The 25,587-nt window shown below is 33.6% G+C and overlaps 1 protein-coding gene across 1 annotated transcript in view; it reads left to right on the top strand.

Annotated features, from left to right (window-relative positions):
- Positions 1-4,100: 4,100 nt before the first annotated feature.
- Positions 4,101-25,587, top strand: part of LOC108573573 (extensin) — a 33,581-nt gene continuing 12,094 nt past the window's right edge. The window contains exons 1-4 of the mRNA XM_017936037.1: positions 4,101-4,263; positions 21,970-22,127; positions 24,303-24,432; positions 24,524-24,641. Coding sequence (XP_017791526.1) covers positions 22,004-22,127; positions 24,303-24,432; positions 24,524-24,641 — 372 coding nt within the window. The 5' untranslated portion in view covers positions 4,101-4,263; positions 21,970-22,003. The remainder of the gene's footprint in view (positions 4,264-21,969; positions 22,128-24,302; positions 24,433-24,523; positions 24,642-25,587) is intronic.

The following is a 25,587-nucleotide window of genomic DNA, read 5'->3' as shown; positions in this document are numbered from 1 at the left end:
CTCTTCGCGCAGCAGCACACAGACTCAATCTCCCAAAGGCAAAGGAAAGTTACCTAATTCGACAGATAACTATTGCTACATGCTCCTCTGTATTCATCTTAACGGTCTGCAAAAAGAAACATAAATTAAACCATTTTCATTAAAATAATAACTGACTTTTGGTCCACCCTGTACTGTGAATTGGGACACATTCAACTGAGAAATTAAATACAATGTATAATATTTAAAAAAATATTGTTATCTACGGAAGTAGCAAAAGAGTGTACACAGTAGTATCCATCCAAAGTCAATATTTGTTTTGTATAAACTTATTTACAATAAATTAATATTTTGTCAGATATCCTCGCGATCTTATTATAAGTTGTAACCTGTTATGCATAAACTAAACTAGTTTCTCTTGTGAAATTTCGATTTATTTTGTTCCATTCTTCTGTCGACATGTTTTTAGAATTTCTTTCCTGAATGATCTACATTTTTGCATAGTAAGTTTCCATTCTGCTCGTAAATCCTCAATAGTGTTTACGTCGAATGATTGCGGTGGCTTATTTAAAGATTAAGGTACATTGAAAAGGATCCATTCTTTGTAACTCGAGCACAATACTTCAAATCATTGTCCTGTTGCAAGCAGGATCTTTCAGTCTCAATTTTTCTGCACTTGTTTGTAAATTTTGCTTTCACGTATCGATGTACACAAAGCAATCCATTGTACCTTCAATGAAATGCAGACACGCCAGAGACTATCATGCCAAAAATTTATGAGCGGTGAGCGTAAATTGTGAAAAAAATTATGTTTTTCGAAAATTATTTACCACTACAATGTAGGACATTGAAAACCACACAACTTTGTAATAAAAAATGTAAAAATGCAATTTCTCGTTGGTGGATGATTAATCCCGTGCACGTGTTCTACTGCTGTCGGCAGACTAACAGTTTTAAACACACAATCCAATATACATATATATTTTCATATATGAATGCAACAGAAGAGGATCCTTCAACATGTATTGACTTTACCAACTTCATTTAAATATAATTCCTAAACTCACCGCTCTAAATCGTAGAGGGCGTAACAGATCCACTGAAATTTTTCTCGGTCGGTATTTCAGATCGTGAGACACGAAGTCCCATAAGGTGGTAGGACTATTCTGTATACATATACCTCGTTTGTGGTAATCGGTCTACCCTGCATCTCGTCTGAGGTATTACATCTCCTACTATTAATTGTTTATTTCGATAAATGTTTCACTATAAAACAGTATTTAACTTCTACTGTAACAAATCAATTATTTGTAAGGCAACAAATCAGGAAATGTAAAAATTCAACATTGAATGCTTAAATTTAATATTAATAGCATATTCTCAGATTTTAATACAAAATTTTAAATGATACAATTTCAAATCGACACAATGTTAAGTCACATATATATTAAACATAACACAGAATATATAAAATACAACACAAGTATAAATAAAATTGATCAAATTATATGATTTAAATTAAAACATTATAACCCCAAAAGTAAGTATTAATTCTGGTTCAGATATTCTATAACATTAATATATTTATTTTTGGCTATAGTACAATATACAAATTTAATTCACCATATTTCGTTCAAAAATTATATATAAAAGTAATTGTATTACAAGTGTTAAGAAAATTATGTGAATTCTACGTTAACACATTATCCAGAATCGCCAGAATGACATCATCAGCAGGTTCGTTCCGTTTCGTCAGTAGATATATTATTAGCATACTTTTATTTGCATACTCATTGGAATAATTTTTAAACGATACTAGAACACAATTGCGTATAAACTCGATGCAATATTAGCACTCTTGTTTAATGACTCTATATTATATGTTTGAAATTTGGAATTTGTTATTATTAATTATAGATGTAAATTTGACTGTAATATGAAACATTGATACGGAACTTTTCTCATTAAATGTTTAATCAAGTACTAAATTAACTTTAATTATTACTGACATAGTAATATGTCACTGATTATTTCGTTATTAAAGAGGTATAAGTAAAGTATGCATTACGTTTCCTCCTATGCACTGCTTCTTATTTTTTTCTTCATACTGTAATATTTTACTCTGAATTTTTTAATAAAATAAAAATTCCGGTTAAACTATTATAACGATTATTTCGTTAATAAAATAAGATGCGACATAATCATGAATATCTGTGGCTTAACAAAAGAATTATTACGTTTCAAGTGTTACAATATCCCATTTTGCGAGAATTGAAATATCGAGAAATATTTGTAAAAAATATACCTTTGTATCACATATACGAGAGGTATCGATGCGTTCTTCGTGCTCCGTTATTACCATACATAACGATTCTTAAGGTAGAAGTGAATGCTAGGACTGTGGTACCGTGGGCGAAAGAAGAGAAATATGGCACAGCCAGGGACGTATCCAGTCAAAGGAAATAGATCACCGAAGAAACAATTCTTTCGTCCAATATTATTACTTAATAACTTACGATATTTTGCATGTAGAAACTTAAGAATTAAATTTAAAAACTAATTACATAACAATCTCTAAAAAATTACAAACTTTTCTAATTTCAATGCCAATAGTTTTGCATGGATTGTGATAAATAGGATCACATTTATTCAAATATTAAAAATGATTTGAAAGAAGCAGGAAACAAACGATTCTTTTATCATAAAATACTAATAACATTTTTAGCCAAATAATGTAATACAGTTATTCTCGAATCAGCGTACTATAATAAACTGAAACAAAGAAAAAGACTGAAAAAAGTCATTATTGGTCAAAGTTCGATAAAAACGTACTGAAGTAAAGCTAATGTTAACCTTCCACTTTATTTATCTATGATATCATCGATGTAAAGGTTAACAAGCTGCGTTTGTTTCCCATAACTTGCATAAAGCATATGTATAATACAATTACACGTATAAACATATAAAACTGCGTTTTAGTACACGAAACGCTGTCACGTTTGTTGGAATAAAATCGATAGCAGTTTTTTTCCAAATCGTTAGGATTAGTTTTCGTCCCTGTACGTAGGAGTAGCACGACTTCTGCGAACGCACCGACCGGACAAACTACACTTGCGCGTGTGCGTTTGAAGAGTGAACGTGAAAAGGGCGCGCGCATGCGTACTGAATGCAACATTTCACGTACCATGTTTAATTCTAAAGAAATGTTACAAATCGTTCACCGGTTGAGAACATGTTCAATAAGAAAAGAATGATAATAAAATGATGTATGACAGTACATTTGAATACTTTACACTGTACATTGAAAATACAATGCAACAAATTCAGAGCAAACCTGAGTGTCTGTGATTGATCAAGCCTTATTTTTTTAAATTGCACAAAATATCTAAATGCATTATTTCAATTCACTATCTGCTATTTTAACATATCTACTTTATCTTACATTCGTTACAATTGTGAAATAGATACAAGTACACTTTTATATGCATTGAGTTTGATTATTATAATAATGAGGTTATTTGTGAAGTTTTGTATACAATAACTATTCGGTTAAGTTACGATATTTAATTTTACTTCGTTAAATATTCTACAAAGATATAAAATTGTTGAATTAGGTTTTTTGTACCATTTAGTTAGTTTCATTTTCTAACTATCACTACAATTTCTTCTTACTCTAAATCTACTAGTGAATGTTTAGTGACGTTTGAACGGGAATATACACAAAATATTGAAGACAGAAAAGACAAATCGTAAAATAAAAGGTAAAATACATCGTTAGAATAAAATTTTATAACAAAAATCTAACCTTTATCCAGTGACTCTTTCCTGATTTAATATGTTATTCGATAATTTATTCACACGATTTTTACGAAACACTCAGTCGAGTGACGAACAACTGAACACATTTAAACGGAATAATTTACAGTTCACGATTCTCCTCTTTTACGCAGAATTTCTTGAATCCACGTCATAGCAAGATCGAGAAAAAGCTTCGAAATTGACACAATCGACGAATCAAGTAGTACCTGACTTTAAGAACCTTACGGCGCATGCGCATACACTAGTTCTGCGCAACGATGCGCACTCACGAGCGAAACGCCGAGGAGACTGAGCCAGTATTGGACGGGCACTCTACGGTGTCACGTGCACTGTCTTTTCGATTTATTTGACGGGTCGATTCGTTCAACGCGCGAAATTTCTCGACGAAACGAAAAAACGAACAAGCGAACGGTGAAACGACCATCGGTGCGTCATTACAAACATCGGATTACCCTTTCTCGCGAGGTAAGTTCTACAATTGTACTGACCCGAGGTTCGACCCAGGACAGTTTCTTATTCGAATCACATTATAAGGTTACAACACTCGCGTTTGTCTCGTTCATTCAATGTCGTCGTTACGTATTTTTGGCGGCGAACGTTCGTCAGCCAAGAAGATCGAAATCGAGGGTACATATCCGACACGAAATCAATTCACACCCGTGTGTTCTTATACTTATTAATTAGGGATGAACGTAGGTAGTTGTGCTTTTTGCACGTGCTAAATAAGTGCCGCCTTATGGTGATATCGTTTGCATACAATCACGAATGCATTCCGTTCGTTTCTCGCTGAATTATTCAATCCGGTGATATTTTATGCTTCGTTGTCGTTTTATCGTCTGACGCGTTATTAAATGCACCGTTAAAGACAGAAACGGTGGAAAGAAGACCTTAAGGCGGAGAGAAGTGACGATTGCTATCGGTCAGATTGTTCCATCCGAACAAACAGCAAACGGACGATCTTTTGTTTGGCACGGTTTATGACACGCTAGCGAAGAAAGGCTATTTCTGAGTTAACGATATTAGCTCATTTTGCACGATTTTCCTGCATTTCGCGCCGGGAGAAATTAGTCTTTCGTAAAACGTTCGTAGAATTACACTTTTTTCTTCTCAATAGCCGCGAAGACGTGTCGTAGAGCGAAGGTTTCCAAAGGGCTAACTCGAACCCCGTTGGGTCAAGGCCTGGTGGAAATTCCCGACCGTTGCCAAACTTTTAGCAGATCGCGCGTCCCACCAGGTATCCCACCACTCTTTTCAGGAAAGAAGCGCGCTAAGGGCGCACTGGAAGGGTGTTCGCGATACGCGTTAGACGCGCTGATTGGCTATTAGCATTTTTTCGTTGCAGCCAATCAGCGTGCTTGAAATTTCAGGCGCGAATATACCGACTGCCAAAGAGTCAGTCGGTCAACAATCTTTAAGTCAAATAGCCAAAGTCAATCGTCCTCGCGTCCACAAGTATTCACGTATTTCCTAAAGCGTTTAACAGTCGAAAACGATATTCCACTAAAAATCAAGCATCCATCTTTCGGCACGACGAAAGTATTCAGCTATAGATACCATTTACTCTGTATCGTGTTTAAACTAGTTACGATATTAATTTGGCGGGTAACTGTGCGATCGAGAGTTCATCACTCGGCGCGCAGTACACAGACTGATACTGCAAGAAAAGTCTTTAAAACCGACAACTCGTATTCCATGAGATAGAACAAAGTAGCTGTAAATTGCAATTCCAGGAAAAAATGCAATCGAAGTTGGGAACTGGTTTGCGTGTACCATTGTAAATGCGATTTGTCAAATAGCGATTATATCGGCGGATCGTTTGTCGATCTTTGCAAACTGAGGCTCCTATTTACTTTGAATTACTGTAACTGCAACGGCCAATATACTACTGACGATGGTGTGCAGCAATTAATCTTGACGCGTCGAAAAACTCTTGACGCCTTTGAAAGGCTGACCACGAACAGTGGCCGTCGTTATATCACGTATGTCATTGGCTAGCACGTTTCACGTTTACTTGTATACTAGAGAGGATACAGCGCGGGCAAAAACATCAATCTGAATTTGATTCGATTTCTTTGAACGTGTCGTCAGATACAAAAGCAAACGCCGCAAAATTCGAACGGCGAATACGTGTCGTGTGCTTAATTTTACCACCGTGACTCACCGTGTATATTTTCTCTGCAACCGTGCCCTCCTGAATGTCATTTTCAAAGTCCTTCTTGCAATATCTCACGGGGAAATAAATCGTGAATAAAGAGTGTACGATACTAGCGTTCTAACAATACACAGTTTTTCAAAATTTTGAACTTTTTCGATTCAGAGACAGGCTTCGTATGCAAATTTTCAATCATTATTATAAACATTTGTTTTTATACTTGTTAGGTCATCCCATAAGTTCGCGCCGAATTTTATAATCTTGATCGGTATTCCCAACGAAATTTTAAATTTGATAAAAAAAACAGTGTAAGGACCTTCTTATTTCACAATTTTTTGTACTTTGTGGAAAGACTATTACATATGTCGTCGCTAGAGATTTCGATAAAATCTCTGATAGAAATTTGATAAAAACAAAAAAGTGTAAGGGCCTTCTCATTTCACAATTTTTTGCATTTTTTGGAAAGACTATTATGTCGTCCTTGGATTTTCACGAAAATATCTTTCGCTTCCGGCACGAACTCGAGGGATGACCTAATACAATTTTCTCGAACATAACCTACAAATATCCTTTCTTACGAATGTAACCAAACTTGACAAATTACTAACGACTATTCACATCGATTATCTATTAGTAAACGTAGACTGTGTAGATATTTATAAACAAATAATTCTTGTGGTTGAGGATTCAAGATCGCTTTCACTTTCATATCCGATATCAGTGGAGTAACAGTATCCACATTAAACTGCTCAGTCTTTTAACAGCTATCGTAAATAATAAGGTTTTGTAATAACATTTTATCCAAGCTGTCAATGTGCCGCAAAATTAAGATCCTCGTTCGTGATATTTCACGGTAAATTGTTAATTATGGGCATGCACACGATCGTGCCACGTTTACTACACGTTCTTCGCAGCACACATAACCTAGTAAGCAGATGATCGTTCTCGGTGGATGGGCGGAAGGTCAAATCCCACTTTCCGTCTTCGTGGATCTTTCATCCATGTAAGGTGTGCTTCAAGGACCAGAATGTGCCCGCGCGCCCACGCACTTTCAGTGATATTCACGTCGTAAAAGAAAAAGTACAATTATCGTGAAATATATTTACTAAGTATTAACTTTCCTGATGTTTTTTTTTTTGTCCTTCGCTGATTGCTATTATGAATCCACGATTAAAGTTGAAAAAACGCGTGCAATTTTGTTGACATTAAAAATAGATATTTATTCGACCGACATTTAATTTTTTATTAGTTTCCTATTGGTGTTGTAATATAAATTTGAGGAAAGGTAGAAAATTTCGGAAATTCCTAGGATTTCAAATAAGTCATTCGCATTCGGTTAAGGTTTCCCTTCGAATTTAAAAAAATTATAATGCACAAATATTTAATAAAGGTAGAGTTTAACTTTTTATTCGATTTCTACATAAATTGGAAAATTTTGGAAATTTAGGAAGATTCTCGGACCTGAAATTAGCCGTTCACCTTTCAGTTAAGGTTTCATCTCTTTGAATTTTACCAAATATTTGTGCATTATAATTTTTTCAAGGTACAGTTTAACTTTTTATTCGATTTCTACATAAATTGGAAAATTTTAGAAATTTAGCAAGATACTCGGACCTGAAATTAGCCGTTCACCTTTCAGTTAAGGTTTCATCACTTTGAATTTTATCAAATATTTGTGCATTATAATTTTTTCAAGGTACAGTTTAACTTTTTATTCGATTTCTACATAAACTGATTACGTTGCAAGCACAAAACCTAAACTTACAGTATAATTGATACTAAAATTGTAATATAAACTAAAGAAACGAAGTTTAAATTTACAATATAAGCATCATTTCTAGTTGATCCGTCCAAACCTGTCATTAATATTAATGTCATTAACATAATTCATATTAAGCGGAGATTTCTAAACATTTGAAAGTAGCTTTTGCAATAAAGAAGATATTACAATTAAACGCGATTGTAATATATGCGTTCACATTACTATTATTCGTAATCGACAAATGTCTTTCTCAAATCGTAAACTTTTAAGATTATGCATTACTCCGCACGCATACTCGCTGTTCGAAAAATTGCTTCGATGTAAAAACGAAATGAATATAAATAATGCTTAATCTTTAAGTCGTCGAGAAAAAGGGGACACCGAGCAATGAAAGCAGGCACAAAAATAGACGCTACGCCAAAAACATGTCAGCCTATAGTTCATAAAACCCCCCAACCGACGCGTCGGGCAATGGACCAAACGCAAAGGAGCCTCGCCAATTTGTTTTTCCTGTAATTGTACCGTTTTCCGTGAAATGCTCGGACAAACAAATTTGCTACAAATCAATTTCCAATCGACTTGCGTTGTTCGATGAATCGCGAACGAATGGGAACGATTATTTTATATTTATCAATAGAGAAAATGTAGCATCCCTTGCTGATATAAAAATGCAAATTAATTCGTAAACTAAACTCACCTTTCTACTGTACCATATTTTTACGTTTTACCAGATTTGTATTTTGCCGCGTTGCATTGGAAATGTGATGTTAACATTCACACGTTTATGATACGTGCTGAAATATGACCGCAATTAAAAAGTGTCATTGTTGCTAATTGCTGTGCAGTCGAAGATGGAAAACAATTAACAATTCTGCTATTGTATTTTTAAGAAGAATCACAGTTAGTTGTTCTTGTAATATTATTCTACGAGAGTTGGAATAAATAAAGGTTAGGTTAGGTTGCGTTAACCAAATCGATATTTCTCGAGTTTTCCATCGAAAATTGTAATTCAACTTCTAAAGTATATGTTTCACAAAAAAGTGTTTCATGTAGAAATTGCAGGATATCAAAAGGAGCATATGCTGAAACGATTTTTTTGTAAATAACCTACTTTTCAACGAGATATCAGAGTGACCTTGAATTTTTTAAATAGAATGCATACCTTTTTGTATCAAAATTTAAAAGAACAGTGAATATCGTGTAAGAAAGTATTGAGCTTTGTTTGTCTTAAACCTAAAAATTAGCGAGATATTTCCAAAAATGTTTTTCATGGTCTCACTACCTATTTTATTTGCCATAGATGCTCAAAACGATACTTGACGTTAATTCATAATAGAAATCGTCTACTTTTTTACCATTCTACAGTTTGATTTTTATTTTTCTCTCTAATAATCGTATAATTTATAAAATATTCGAACAATTTATAATTTTACGCAAATTATAAAATTTATCTTATAAAAGATTCATTCCTCTTTTAAATTTTGATACAAAATGTTACGCATTCCGTTTAAAAAATTCATCACCTTGATATCTCGTAAACAAATAAGTTATTTAAAAAAAGAAACGTTTCTTTGCAGGACACGTACTTTAAAAATTATTCGAGGTGGACGAGTTATGAGACACCCTGTATAACAATGAGTGTCGATGCACCGGTAACTAAATGCTTGCATATCATTATGAAATGTAAAACGTTTGTATGAAAAATGAGACACAATTAATACTCGAGAGTTTCTTGGCGTGAAGAATACGAAGGATTCACGCTTTCGTAAAAGTTGCCGGGTTATATTTAGAGTGAAATACGAGTGAAACAAAACTCGGCGGATTATACGTGGAAGACAGAAGGGAATATAGAATGAAATTAGGCGCCGTTTGGCTACATCATCGCCACCCACGTGGTGTCAAATGTTGTCGTTAAACTTCTATCAGCCAAGCCCTGTTTCCTTTTCGATTATCTTCAATCGAAAATTGCAAGAAAGTCATTTCGTGTATTTTTTTTTTATTAACTTTCATTATGTCATTTTTTACCAATTTTAATTATCTCACTAGCAATGCAAAAATAATAAAAATTTCTCGGTACTGATTACTTGAATAAACTTAATGTAAAATGTTTAATTTAGAATTTTGGTTAATTGATCTTTTAGTGTCGTCGACATTTTGTAAAGTTTATTAACTACACCCGTCCCCCAATTTACGCGAATATCCGTTCCACGTGGATTTGATTTACGCGAATAAAAATCGCGTAAATTGAGTCTGTCAGTATAAAAGGAAAACTATTGGAAATAAAAGCTAGTAAAAGTTTTTCGCTGTAGGTTTTTCTCCTTCTTCAAGTCGATTCAAAATTTTCATTTTCATGTCCAAAGACATCGACTTTCTCTTCTTTCGTGTGATTGAAAGTTTGTTAGACATGACTGGGTTAAAATTAAAAAATATAAATTATAAATCTAAACAGTATAGTAACAATGTCGTCCTCTCAACGTCCAAAGTCACACTGTTCGCTTCCGCACTACGGCCCAGCAGCCAAAGACAACGCCTTGTGCGGGCCTAACGCAACGAAGTTTCTTTCTGCGCCACGCGTTCCGCCAACCGATCTCACAATACTGACTGTATAAAAGTGTCAATTTTAAAACTTAGAGAAAAATATGTATGTACATATCTGACCGCGTAAATCAATTCCGCGTATAAAAAGTTCCGCGTAAATTGAGGTAAATTTGCCGGGTAAAACGAATACTCGCGTAAAAAGGTGCCGCGTAAATTGAGGGACGGGTGTAATTCTGTTAATTTCAGTTTTAGGAATTACTAGAATATGTGTCCAAATTTTGATACAGTCCGCGAATGTGTATTTTTTGCTCCTTTCCTTTCAATATTTAGTTTAAAATAGCATTAGAGCACAAACTACTTACACTGTGAAAACTTCATTTAATTTCTACAACCAAAGAAGTAACACAAAAGAAAATCGATTTACATGTTATTAAAAAATTATTCGATAAGGAAGACAAATTTTTGTTTGCAAAATTCTTTTACAGTTCGAAAAATTCTTTTTATATCTTACAATTAGTTGAGCAACTGCTTCGCTATAACTTTATTCCTCCTTGTTTTTGTCAAAGACAGAAAATAGATACGCGTGACTTGTATCGTAATTAGCATATGTCACTTATTTTTCTGCTGTCATTCGCTTAGTTAATTATCTTGCAATCATGGTAGTCTTATATGCATTACGTTAACGTTCGATCGTTTCATTGACGCGAGTGTTGCATTCTAGTGAAGGCCATCGAAAAGTCCTCGAAACTTCTTAGCCGCATTTCCGTTCAATGTCGACACGAAGAAACTTGATGCAAGCGAATCATTAACAAAAATGTTTTGGTCTTGCCTTGGTATATCCAATCAGCATAACAATTTGTTATTAGGCTGAAGTTAAAATTGACCCAAAAACGTCGAACCGTTTCGTGTTGAAATAATACAAAGAGGAACAGTGAAATTATCAGTAGAATAATATTTTTGGTCGTTGTTAGACAATAAATCGCTGTTGTTCCGAATGATCCCAGTGGCTAATCGAGATGAAACTTGGTGGATGTTACGAGAGGTATGAAAGGATCCCAAATATAAAATTTTAGCTTCGGGAATTCACCCGTTCTCAAGATACAGCTTCTCATGTGTAAAGCGTTTTCTACGCTATTTGCTTGTTAATTACGTATTTTATGAACTCAATTACAGTTTGAATGGACTCAGAATGAACGTCGAATTGCTGTGATATAGTTACGATCGGTTTGCATGCTTTAAATATTATAGTGGACTGCTATTCGTTTCGCGAAGTGTCTGGAAGCCTCTAGTGTTAAAATTGTAATTCGGAGCGTCCTGAATGCCCGAGACGTTTAGAATTAAACAAAATCGTATCGCGGACATGTATATATAACTCGCAGGTTTCAGTAGATTCGTTAGGTTAGAACGTGGTTTAGGTTAGAACCTGTATCTTGCGAACGGGTGAATTCCCGAAGCTAAGATTTTATACTTGGAGTCCTTCCACACGGAACAATATCCCAAAGTAAATTGTTGCTAATTTTACATAACTTTATTTGGAAAAGTTGTACTTACTTGTACACATGTGTTAAAAATGCGCGTAAGATATCGCCCAGTGATTTCCCCTTCAAGGTTCTGGAGTAAATGCCGGGCTATTTGACCCAGTCCTCTTACCAGAAGGTTCATCACCTTCCCCACTCTGTGGCTAGATCCTTCCAAATCATCCTTATGTTTTTAAACGTGTTTTGCGACACAATGACATCGGGTCAACGATCACGGTACGCGTCCTTTCAACGATCGGCAATCAAGTCTATCGGAAACAGTAACTTCCGCGACTCTTGGGATTCCCCGCGCTTACGAAGTATCGACTCTCAAAGCCAGCCGTACATAATGAGAAAGCTAAATAGCGACAGGTTATCTGCCTTCGGACCGTCACGAAAATGTATCGACGCTAACATATACTTGATTTTGTAATTTTTTCGATTGAAAAAAATTGAAAAATAGAAAAGGCGCGTAAAAAAAGAAATGGTAGAGTTTATAAAAATATAGAGATAGAAATATTGTTGCGAGCATATTGTAGGTTGCTGTCCTGAATTTATCCTCGATCGGTAAGAAGAAAACGTCTGCCGGTCCTTACCGACCGGGTAATATTGACAAAATAAAAGAGTCTGCTACGGGATTTCCCCGCGTGTGGACATATAAATAAATTGTATCTAAATAAGGTTAGATTCATTATTTGTGTATTATATCTTGTATATTTTTGTATAGAATAAAGGTGTTACAAGTTATTGCAAATTTAATTATCCGTTAATCCATAATTATGGGACTTTTTTCTCAAATGCTCTAATAAAGAAAATACAAGTTTATTCTTGATTGTAAGTATAGTGGGTTAGTAAAACGAGTAAAAGAAGAATAGAATAATTCGTGCCGTTAAAAATAACTGATATTTTAAATAAACAACTAATGTTTCACTGAATAATTCTGCATAAAATTTCTAATCTACAATTCATACATGGTTAAACTGACTAGATTTTCCAATGGCAAATTGAGTATACTTTTATTAAAGAAAACAAAATCGGATATATTTCCTAACTGTAATGAAATAAAATGACATTTTTACAGAATTATTGTATTTAACGAATTAGAAAAAAGAAACAAATCCACCTCTCCACGTTTTTATTATTAAATATAACGATTGCTTAATACAAGTACCTAATACCTAAACAATGACTACAAGAAGAAATCGCTTTCGGTAATTCTTCGTTATTTCAAATTTCTTCATAAAACTGTTCGTAATTTACAATAAAATAATAGAGTTGTTGTTCATTAACATAATGGAGCCTTTAAATTCAGTACTGTACTGAATAAATCAATACATCCGGTCACTTTATATATAGTACATATTATTTGTTTAATAACGGTTACAATTTTGTCGTTTTGATATATCAGTATTACTCAATGCTGATAGAGCTGGTAAATATAACTTAATCAATTACGACTCCTATTTTAAAAGCACAATGGAAAACAAAAACACAAAAGTAATCGGTCTGAGTAATCGGTTTAAAAGTAACTTATGCCGTATGCCAACGCGACGATTGAACATGAGCAACCAGCTAATTTCGTCTGATTCGTCGGCTCACCATTTTCTTTAAATTCGCATAGACGGTGGAAGCGATATAGTAAGATCGTAAAATCAGTTATGCGACAAAGTATACGCAATCTGAGCGCCAAAACAGCAATTCGAAGAAGATAAGAAGCTCGAGCCTCGCTCAGGACTGTTCGATGTAAACTCGAAATTGCTTCTTCCGTTGCAGTATATTTAACAATTTCGTCTACGTCTTAATCGTTGACAATTACAGGTTAATTTTTACCAATACTAGAATTGCTATTGGGCAGGAGACGATGAAGGTTCAATACCGTATAGCTTAACACCCTTGTAGGCAATCAGGTACTCGGGTACCCATTTCTATATTTTCCTTTAACAATTTTTTAAATTCTTGCGAAAGTATCATAAAATCCCTCCGGATTCCCATTTTTTGGACATTTCTACGTCGATATACATACGTTACCAGAAATAAAAATTTATGCAAACAATTTTAACCCCAGTGCGTTCTTCGTTTTGACTGTACACTTAAGACTTTTGGGTGAAGACCTAAGACCTTTGGGACCTAAGATCTTATGTGTAATCATTTTTATTTCCAACGCAACATATGAACCTAGACAATAAACGTTTAAAATAATGTTAAGGAACGTAAACTTGATAACAGCAAACATTACTAAAAATATAAGAAGACGGTGGGTCAAAAAAGACCCGAAGACCGCTCTAGGGTTAAACATTAAAGCTTGAAACAACCGTGATGGCAGGCTACACAAGGGTTAAATGAAATTTTAAATATCAATTCACAAATAACACACGGCCTTGGGTTTGGCTGCAACAATCGGTGTCGCCGCTTAATACTTTAATTTACGACCTCGCTATATCGCTTTCACCAACTGTACCTCCTGATTCCTGCCTCGGTGCAGTTTCTTTCGATTTCGTAGCCATTATCGTTATTTTAAGAACGTATAAATAGCGACTGTATATTTTAATGAGTCGAAGCTCTGGCATAGTTAATACCAAATTTTAATGTGAAGAATAATAAATTTCTACGCTGTGTTTAAGTCCACGCATCCGGATAACCACAGAAATGGACCATCTATAAGTTTAGAATGCTTATTTTCAGATTTTCTTTTATAAATATTTTTCATATTCTAAAACCAGAATAACCATTTGTAATATTCTCTTTCTGCAATTTTTATTCGAACCTTTCGACCGTAAGCCGTGTTCTTTCAGAGGCATACTCCGACTAGTATTCTCGCTAGCTTTTTCAGGGTTCAAATGACACATTGATACTGGTCAGCTGATCAATCAAAAATCTCTGATTGGTAGCCAATGATCCGTGACATGGCCGCGATTGACATATATATCCATCACGTGTGTCATTTGACCCTTAATAAAGCTAGCTGCAATGTTGGGAAACGTCAGATCATTCTCCTACATACTACAACTTAGAGCCAGGATTGTAGATATAAGTTACACTGGCAAATCTTCAATAGAAATTCTAGTACCACGAGCTTGAAGTTTATATAAATATTTGTCGATAAAAATATGCGTTACAAAGTACAAATTCGTAGCAATACATATATCGTGATTATCTGCTTATTCATTATGGAGAATTTTGTAGATAAATTAGGAAGTAAAACTTGGAATTCGAAAGGTAGAGGCCAGATTTTAGGAATAATTATCGTAACTGTTTATTGAGATATTTTATGTACACATAAGTATGGAAATAAATTATTTAATAAATAAGGTGAAAAACTATTTTTTGTATAACATATTGATGTTGTCACATAAAAGTCTGTTAATCGGAAAACGAACAAAACATTAAGAAATGCGGAATATTCAATGGAAGTAACGTTGTGCAAATATTTTTCAAGTGTTATAATCATTTAAGGGAAAGACTGAAATTTACTAATTAAAAAAATTATACATCGAAAAAGAAAATCTCTAATAAACCGTAAAGAGGGAAAGTATTTAAAAAAAAAAAAATGAATGTTTGCGCTTTTATAGAGAAACAATATGGTAAGTAGTTGAGTACTATCCTTATTATTCCAAGAAATTTTTTAACATCTTTAAAAGAAGTAAACACAGATTTTAAAAAATCATGCCGTTTTTAATGATAAATGTATATTCATAAATATATAACACACTTTTCATTACCTCTTTCCTCACTTGTAAATTAAACACGGAAAGAAGTTTGGGATAAAATTTAAGTGACATACTTGCTCGCTTTTAACGCAGACTGTATGTTTGAGCAATTACTGTCGCTCTTAGAATCAGATCAACGGTGGTCATCATCATTTTGATTGGCACGAAGGCCTTGAACATCGACGTGCAATGTCACTACTACTCTAACACTGCGTTAACGATCTGATACGAGAGGTTATGTGCTATGTAGTACACACTGCCGTTCATAAATATTAGGACACCCATTATGTTCGTGTAGAAAGTGTTATATGGTTTAAATTACATTACCTCGCCAAAGTTAATGTCATATATTAGTAAAAATACGCAGAATCTTCACGCTATTACTTTCCAACGTTTTTCCTGTAAGTGATAGATTCGTAAGGAAAATAGGAGAAGACAAAGTTTCGTTACTTTTTATACGCCATACGATGGCTTGAATAGATTTTTCAAATTTGCAATAGTTTTCACATAACAACGATACTACGAATGTGCTTGCTATACTTCAAAATTCTATGATGAACAATTTTCTTTTTAGGATCTTAATAATTTTGCAATGACTTTTGTGGGTAAAATAATTTTGCATTAAACTCGTAATGACAAAGAGCACATTCGGTAAGCAGATTTTAGTAGAATTCAGTAGATTTCAATACACTTTAGTACAATTCAATTTTTGGATTTAACTTAATAGATTTCCATAGGTTTCGAAAATTTCGATATTAAATTGTAGAATACAGTGGATTTTAATAGAATTTAACACATTTCGCTTGATTTTAGTAGATTCTGATAGATTTCAATATGCTTCAAATTCAGTAAGTGACCTAATACTTATGAATCAGAGTATGTAAATATACACATACGCAGTGCCATAAACCGGAACCATTTTGAGCCTCTAAAAATTTTAGAAATGTAACATGGAGATTAAAATTTAAAGAACACATGCTAAAGGTATAATATAATTTCCAAAAAAAAAAAAAGGTATTTAAAACCAAAGCGAAAACTATTTTTAAATTATAAATATGCAATATATGATCTTTGATCAGATTTAAATACACTTCGAATTGAATTAGAAATATTTACAATCAGCTTCATTCTTTTCTTGCATAACTCCACATTGAACGGTATGCATTGCAAAAAAACTGAAAGCCTTACAGCTTCATAAAACTGAATACTGTTGTCTCTGACGAAATCACTAAAACATGTCGCAATTCATACACACGGCTGTGTAATTACACATGTTTTGAATTAGTGTGCTCAAGTGCTGTACTATTAAATCGTGTTAAGCGGAATGTGTAGTAATAATAAGGATAAACAAAGGCTAACTATGCCTTAAAATTTTAGAAACTACTATTAGATCACCTCACAAGTTCGTGTGGAATTTTGTAATTATTTAGATCAATATTTTCAACGAACCTTTAAATTTGAAAAAAAAAAAACAAACATAAGCAAAATTTTTCTTTTTTTTTTTTTTTTTTGTAAAACCATTATGTCGTCGCTATAGTATTTCCTTAGATTTGCATTAAAATATTTTTTGTTCGTTTGCCTTACGAACTTATGGGATGACCTAATATTTGCAGTTTCGCAAACATACACAGAAGTTTTTTAATACTGATACTACTTGGCAATGCAAGAAGAGGTTCATTTCATTAATTACATAATTAATGGAAGATAACGTATGTAAGAAATTATCAACGATACCTAAATAGAATATATTCAGGGTATCACTTTTGAAATATGTTACATATTAGGTCATATCGCGAAAGTATTGCGAGAAATGTCACGTTGAAATAATCTTGAAGAAAAAAATAGCGGTTTTACGACACGTGCCACTGGTTAGAATAATACCGTAAACATTTTCTAAAAATGATACATTAAGTTGCCATTTCTGCAATGTCGATTTATTGTAAAATGAGAATTGCACTATTTGTTGTTTGTTTCAACAAGTTTTTTTTCTGTAGGAAAACATAAAAGAAGAGCTTGAAAAAAATATCTTAGTCACTTTCTTGATTGAATATACATAAGTGTTTTGTATATTTATACACCTGACATTTAAAACAGGTAGCTCTTTATGTGTTTATTTAAGGAAAAATAAACTTCTATAACATTTACACATTCGATTACTTATTTAACTTCCAATCAATTTCACAAATTACGTCCACACAGAAAGCTATGAAATTTCAATTTTGTAGAATTTGAAAACCATGAAATCTTAATTGAGTAAGTTACAAAGATAATATATGAATAAAATAAATCTTACGAACTGGTATAATCTCGTTACGTACGCCTACTGAATGTTATCACGACGAATTAAGAATTCATTATGATAAGATTCGCTAGACGCTATTGGGAACGTCTTAGAAATCCGCTGCAATCAATTTTTCAATTGATTAATTAATTTTTTTAACTAACAGAACGAATATAATTTTGTGAGTTTCACAAAACCAACGAGGAGAAACCGAATTTGTTCCATTTATAAGCACTGAATTCCCATCAACAAACTAACTCCTTACATCAAAGTAAAAATACCGCGAAATAATATCTGTAAAACAATTTAATCGTAATTTATAATGTTCAGTTTACGTTAAGAAGATGTAATTTACAATTAAGTAACAAGAACACGCAAATATTGCGTTAGTTGCTGTTACATAAAAAGGCAATAAAAAAGGATTTAATTATACAAAAGAGCAGCCAGTGTAATACAACAACTCGCAAATTTCAAAGTTCAGTCACGGACTGGTCTGACTAAAAAATTCTTTATCTCGCGAACTTGTTAGGGGAATACAAACGCTAGAAACTGTCCGGGTGTGTGTTTCAAGGTTTCAGTGTCGATTATGCGAGTGTCTCTCCTCCACAGACGGATTCTCGGAAGGCCTCCTTGGCCCCTTTGCACCATTCACATGTCTCTGCCGGAATAAAACAACTAACCATTTGGCGTTTCCCGAGGAAATACTTTCTACACTCTCTAACGCAGTTCATCCGCCACATCAATAGTTAGAATAATTCTATTTAAACGGGTATATTAAAACAAAAGTAAATAGGTTTTTGTATACGTGCAGCTTCGAACAATTAACCAGCAAGAGTTGTGAAATTTATGGTCTTTTAGGAAATTATTTGAAATGATGTATAGTCTGTGTAGTAATAATAAAAGCATTGTATATTAAGTATTCGTATAGTTGACGAACATGTACTAACTTGGAATATTATAGAGCAAAGATTTCAGAATATTGTTAAGATTAAAATGTTAACTGTTTATCAAGAGTAAATTTACAAATTTGAAAAAAAATTAACTTAAGACATGTAACAACTACAAATTATTTTTATCAAATTTTAATCGTGTTCTATTATATATAGCTATAAGAATATTAACAAAATTAAAATATAATTCCACATACCGAGTGGTTGGCCACTTCAGAAAATTTAAAGAGTTATTCTAAAAACCAAAATAAGACGAAAATCAAGAATAAAAAAATTGCGTTCGAGGCTTCGTTTTTTAGTTATTAATATTTTAAAATATCCCTGTAAACGAGCAAACCTTCTTACACCAACGAAAATAGGGCACGTCAAGACACGGAGGGGTACAGTAATTTTCAAAACCAATGACACGTAGAAAAAAAGACAGTAACATTTGGCACCGTAAACGGTATTACTGACTTCTGCGGCACTATGTTTGCTATGTTGTGCGCTATGCACACAAACACAATATGTAAACAAACAAAGAAAATTGTAAAAACTAATTTATTTTTCTTCAGTTTTTTCAGTTTTCTTTGGTTTTTTAGTTTCCATTACGTGCGCGTACGCGTGTATGTGAAAATTGTAGTGGATCGTGATTGTTTTACAATGATTTGTGTGTATTACGTTTCTTGTGTGCATAGTGCACGTTGTGTTTGCAGTACACAATGAAGTATACATCTGAAGAACTTTCTGACATGCATCTGTGTGGTCGTGAAGTAAACGGTAGTGCCACAGAAGTCGGTAAAGCCATTTACGGTACCGATTTGTACGAGGTAAGGTGACGGCCATGTGACGTTGGTTTTGAAAATCACTGTATCGCCTTTATCTTGACGTGTCCTACATTCGTTGGTGTAGGGAGGGTTGCTTGGCCACAGGGGTATATTTAATTGTTAATAACTGAAAAACGAAACCCCGAATGCAATTTTTTTGTTCTTGATTTTCGTCTTATTTTGTTTTCTAGAATTACCTTTCAAAATTTCTCCCAGAAATGGCCGAGCACCTATAATTGTGTCAAAAAAATTGTGTAGAGTAGGGGGAACTTTTACAAATCCTCTAGAAAAATAAGGTTTCGGCGTTGGAATTCGAACTTGCAATTTTTCAGGCCTGTAACGTCACCGGCCATCCACTATCTCGCTTTCTTCTATTTTCATACGGATTTTCTATTGTTCTTCTAAATCTATTATAATTGCAAATTTCAAAATACGCTTTTAAGCCATTGTGTGCACTTAAAAGTGTTACTACATTTAGAGTTGAGATACGAAATGAATTATTTTCAACAGTCTTAACCACAATAGCAAACGGTTAAGAACGCATGTTATCGTTCCATCAGATTTTATAAAAAAATATGACTTTATATCTAACTTCACAATATTAACCCTTTACAATCCGAATTTTTCTTTTATTTTCTTTCCAGTAACTCTGCATTATTTTAAGTGTTTTATTTCAAATGTACTTCAAAGAACAATTGGTTGATAGGAAACAATGTAAACAATTACTTCATTATACGTATATGACACTTTTCTGTAACAAATGCACTTTTTTTTTTTACAAAAAAGGGGCATATAAGTGTAATGTTACTTATCTGTATAAAAAAATCTTGCGAAATATAACACATATTTAAACTGGCAATTTAAAAATGTCGAGTGTGACTCGACATCGGAGTGCAAAGGGTTAATATCCGTACTTGCCCTTTAATCATACAACTGACTTACATAAATCAGCCTATGATATACTCATGCTTTCCGCCTAATCAATAGCAAATCTTGCAGATCAACCCGTACCACGATCATTGTCCCTCTTTTACGTGCTACACGTTGAGAAAACTAGTTTGCAAACCGTCGTGTTCAACGGTGTCGTACATGTAAATACATGTACAACGAGCGAGAATGAAGGAGCAGTGGAGGAACGGTTCAAGCAGAAATAAACCTCCGTTTGCAAGTTTCTATCGAGAACGTCGAGCATTACACGCGCCCACTAAATTCGAAATGCCACTGCTCAAGTCCGCAGCTTGGTTTAACGCTAAACCGGCTTCAGGTGTTCACCGCGAAAGTTCCAGCGCCGCGCCTCTGTAGATCCAGTTCTCGATCTCCTCGAATCTGCCATATTTATAAACGTTCAGCGTCTATAAATAGAAGCACTGTTGCGTTCAATATGTGGACGAGTAGCCAATAACAAGATTTGAGCGGCCGTTTCAGCGATCATGGCCCGCGAACAGGAGAAAAAGATCTCTTGGCCCGTGAAACATTGAACCAACAACGTTGGTCGCAAGAGGACTGCATAAAGCTTACATAACGACCGGGCTTTCTAGCTGAGTAAGATTTATCGAGGCTGCACTTATTTTCGTATCGCGCCGCGTACTGGTTAATTGAAGCGGCGATCTTTATTTGAAATCGTAATCTTACGGATGATCGTTCCGGTAGACAATTCATGGAACCGGCTAGATTCGTAATTAGGTCTTGCCAAGTGTTTGAAAAGAAATCCATCGTTCGTTCGGTGCTACTTTAGATTCACAGTAAATTGACAGTTTAAGAAAAAGCAGCAATGACGAAGTAAACGAAGAAAATAGGGAAATAAACGAGATACTACATTTGCGATTGTGATCATGAAAGTGGTCTAAGTCAAAAATCTAAAAAAAATTGAATTAATCGGTTATTTTATGTTGCCTCGATTTTTTTCGTGGAAAAGAGTTATGTTACAAGAGCAAGTATTTTGTGAAATATTTTATTATATAATGAAAAAATATTTCTTAATACATCTAAAGGGAAAGTTCTAAATATCTCAAAACGAAAAATGTGACTTTTGACATTTATAGTAGAAATGTTGGAAAAAGTTTCGGTCATTTAGAAGTTTGCAGGTAAAATAGTAATTAAGAAAATACTTTTATTTATTACCTTTATCTTGTATTAAATAATTAATTTCTTGATAATTTTGTAACAAAAGCAAGCCAAGTTTATATTGAAATTGATATAGTAGGTAATAAATGTAGACGACTAAGCAGCTTGTGTTATTAAAACAGAGAGAATGAAGCAAAAGATTAAGGTGTCGAATTGTAAGAAAGCTTGAAAATTGCTGAAACGGTTATGTACCAGAATAATAATCAACGGTTTTGTAACAAAAGTTCGTAATATGTGATTGGCGTCTTATGTTTACACCTGATAGAAAATATTTCAGTCGAAAATTTTCGAAACAAACCAATGCTTGATAGTTTTTGTTGAAATTGTTTGTCAGGTCTCGTGAGGCTGGGAATTTGAAGAAGAGCGCAATGTCAGCTGCTGTGAGGGAGAGAACGACAACACAAACCAGCAGAAAGATCGTGAGTCATGGCGGACCTATATCTGGCCAGAGCCAGCCGGCAACCACGGCCAACAGCCTCGAAAACAACTTAGGTAAACCTTTAAATGTGCCACCAGAGGTGTAACCCTATCCTTGGATCATTCTTTTTCGCCTACGTATATTTTATCTCTTACGATTCTCAGACTTTCGTTAAAATTAGATCACAAAAAATTTATGGATATTACTTCATCGGATTTTGACTTTACATTTTCCAATGTTTCTAAGAAGACCTTTTTTTTTTGGATGGAAACACGATTGGAAGTCAGTAGTTCTAAATTCTTTAAATAAGTTTTTATTTTTTATTATATATATTAATATTCAGAAATTTGCAGGGAAAATGCTATTAGGAAAGCTGTGAATAAATGAAAATTAATACTTTTATTCATTATTTATCTACTTACTTATAACCTTTTCTTTTAATTATTATTCAATATTAATTAATTTCTTTGTAATATTAATATTAGTATTATTGTTAACGTTATAACCTTAGATTTGGAATTTGAAAATTAATTCTGCGAATACTTGATGCAATTTAATCCTCACCAACTTACTTAATACCTGTTAAAAATATTAAAACTGAATACACTGAACTCTTCATTCGATATAAGTTTCATAAAATTGACATATCGATATATAGGAACTGTTCTATACCACATATAATGTTTTTTAACTTATTTCTGAATTACGATGTTAATTTAATGCCACGGTGTAGCAATGATAACTTTTAGTGAATATTTATCGAACCGAGTACTATGCTACCCTCCTTAGTTTAATTGTCTTAACCAATTTTTTTTAACATCCAAGATAGACAAGGTAAAAACTAGGAAAAATATGTATGAAACAATTAGGACAAATAAATTAGACTGCTTTTAGTAGGAATATTCTACCTTTGATTGAAAAGAGAAAAACATCTGGAGCTCCAAACATTTCAAAACATTTTGAAAAATGAAAAATTGGTAGATAGGACATTTTAGCTAAAGGGGGCAGTTTGGAAACTAAGTTAACGATCCCACTAAGTCGTTGGAATTTAAGAAAATTGATGAACGTCGTGTTATACAATTTTCGTTTCTTTTTCTTAATTTGTTAAGATAAAATCAAATTACTGTATTTATATTAGGTGTAGCAACAAATTATTTTCGACTGGATACACATAACTGATTCAAAACCACTGAGTTTCTATCGCGATGGTATTCCCAAGCTGTCAGAAAAATGGCAAAAGGTCATCAATAATAGTGGAAATTATTTCAACGATTGATCTGTTTTCATTCTTTTTAAATAAACCTTCGATTGTACCCAAAAGTTGGGAAAAAATCATTTCTACACCTATTCTACATCGTATTCATTTATCCGCATACGTTCGATTGTTAACTTACTTTTCAAGGCGACTGTAACTACATTTTATCATAATGTGTCAAGTATTGCATGTATGTATATATCACTTCAGAGAAAGAATGATTAGCAATCATTAAGTAGCTCATATTACGTTGCAGAATTGCATAAGCATTCTTGCTATCAAATCAAATAACATATGAAGTATATTCAATATAGCGTATAATATATGATATGTATATATGTTATACTGAAACATTCCAATATACTGTGACCTTCAATAACGTCAAATCAGTTGGTTTATTAGAGAAAGAAGCATGTAAGTGACGATAAAACGTTTCTTCGTATCAAACTAATTGTAAGCACAAAACTTCATTATGCTTGCAAGTTACTAAATCTGCTTGTTTCTCTACTTTACATGCAAGTTTTGTTTTATTTACTTATTAGTACATTGGTTTCATCACTTCACGTCGTTTCTTTCGCTCTCTGTAAATGTGTCCTTAGTATTAAATTATTCGTTTCAGTACACCTGTTTCTTTCAAATTAAATTCAATATCATGTAACAATAGTGTTACGACGCTGTAGATCTTCTTTATTCGAAACGAACAGACACAATTACGATACTTAAGTGGTAGACAAATTTTCAATATTTCAAATTTAATATCAGAAATATGATTTTTATACAAAAACGCAATTAATCATTCATCCTTCAGTCAAATTCGTCAAGTCTATGTAGGCTCGCAAAATGACATAATTTTTTCGGACGATTAGATATACAGTGTTTATTTAAAAACTCTGCATAATACATCATACTATCGCTATTTTGCGTAATCCACTTTCGTAACGATGCGTAAGTAGTCGTTATCTCTAATATAAGAATACATGATTCATGATTGTAGATGCTCTTCTTGAGGATCTACAAACAAGTGTTTCAAGAAGTGCCACCCCAAGTCGAGGTGGCCGGGCACTTTCGCCTCAAGTAGAGTATCGCGTGGCTGCAAATCCCACAAAAGTGGTCTCTGAAGGCAGGTGGGTAAAATACAGAAACGTCGTTTATAGTAAAGATATCTCGATTGAAAAGAAGCACATTTTTCAAATTGGCAAATTCAATGTACTTTAGAACCATTTCGCCAACTCGAACAATGACGACCGCTACGGAAAAATATGTGAGCACTGGACTGAGTGGCGCACCGAGTGGAATACCTGGTTTGGATTTCATAGACTCGGAACTACAAAATGTAAGTCATTACTAATTTGTTTTAATCTTACTGCCTGTTATACAGGATAGGACACGGAAAAATGGTACGAGAATATTTTTAGACGTAATTTAAATGGGGCAAATATGATTTTTTAATATGTTGTCAAGGTCATAATCCTGAATCAGGGTAAAAAAAGTTACGAAAAAAAAGAAGATTTGTATTTAATAGAGTGCATAGTAAATACATTGCTTTGGTTTACCTTTCTTACTGAAATCTATTCACATTTCTTATCAGTATTGGATTTGTCAGATGATTTCAAAGGGTGAATAAGATGAAGGAAAAAAATATATCGGCGAAGTTACAGCCGTTCGAATAAAACGGCTCCGCAGACATTATTATAATATTATACAAACTTCAAACGCGTTTTTCTCGAAACGGTATTTTTCAAGACGATGGGCATGATAATTGTCTCACTGTTCGTCTGATTAACTTCATCTTTCACACACATATTCTAAATAAGATTCGTTATCGGCTCATGGAGAGCGTTTTTAGATAAATTGAACCATTTTTAAATAACAAAAAGAAGTTTCTTAAATAAAAATCACGACCCTTGTTTTGCAAATTATTGCCATTGTTGGAATTTTTTTTTCTGAAAAACCCTCTCGTGAACAGAGAACTACGATCTCAAGGAGTGTTAAAAATTCGAAAATTTTTGTTTCTAAACACTCGTACGAACTGAATCATGCCCATCGTTTGGCAGACACCATATTTCTAAAAATTTTCAATTTTTCATTCCTGTTTTCTACTTTTATAATACACAAAGAATTAAACCAATCGGCTTAATAGCTTCTCCTCCAATCACTCACAAGCATTTACCACTTGTCAATGCCGAGAAACGCACAGTATAGCACCTACATGACCCCTTAACACGTTCAACTCGGGGTGACCCACCGGTGGATCGCGAATCGTACTTCTGCCAGGTGGC

Source organism: Habropoda laboriosa, unplaced genomic scaffold, assembly GCF_001263275.1.
Source record: "Habropoda laboriosa isolate 0110345459 unplaced genomic scaffold, ASM126327v1 scaffold158, whole genome shotgun sequence".
In the NCBI taxonomy this organism is placed as follows: domain Eukaryota; kingdom Metazoa; phylum Arthropoda; class Insecta; order Hymenoptera; family Apidae; genus Habropoda; species Habropoda laboriosa.
This window is presented reverse-complemented; position numbering and strand designations above follow the sequence as displayed.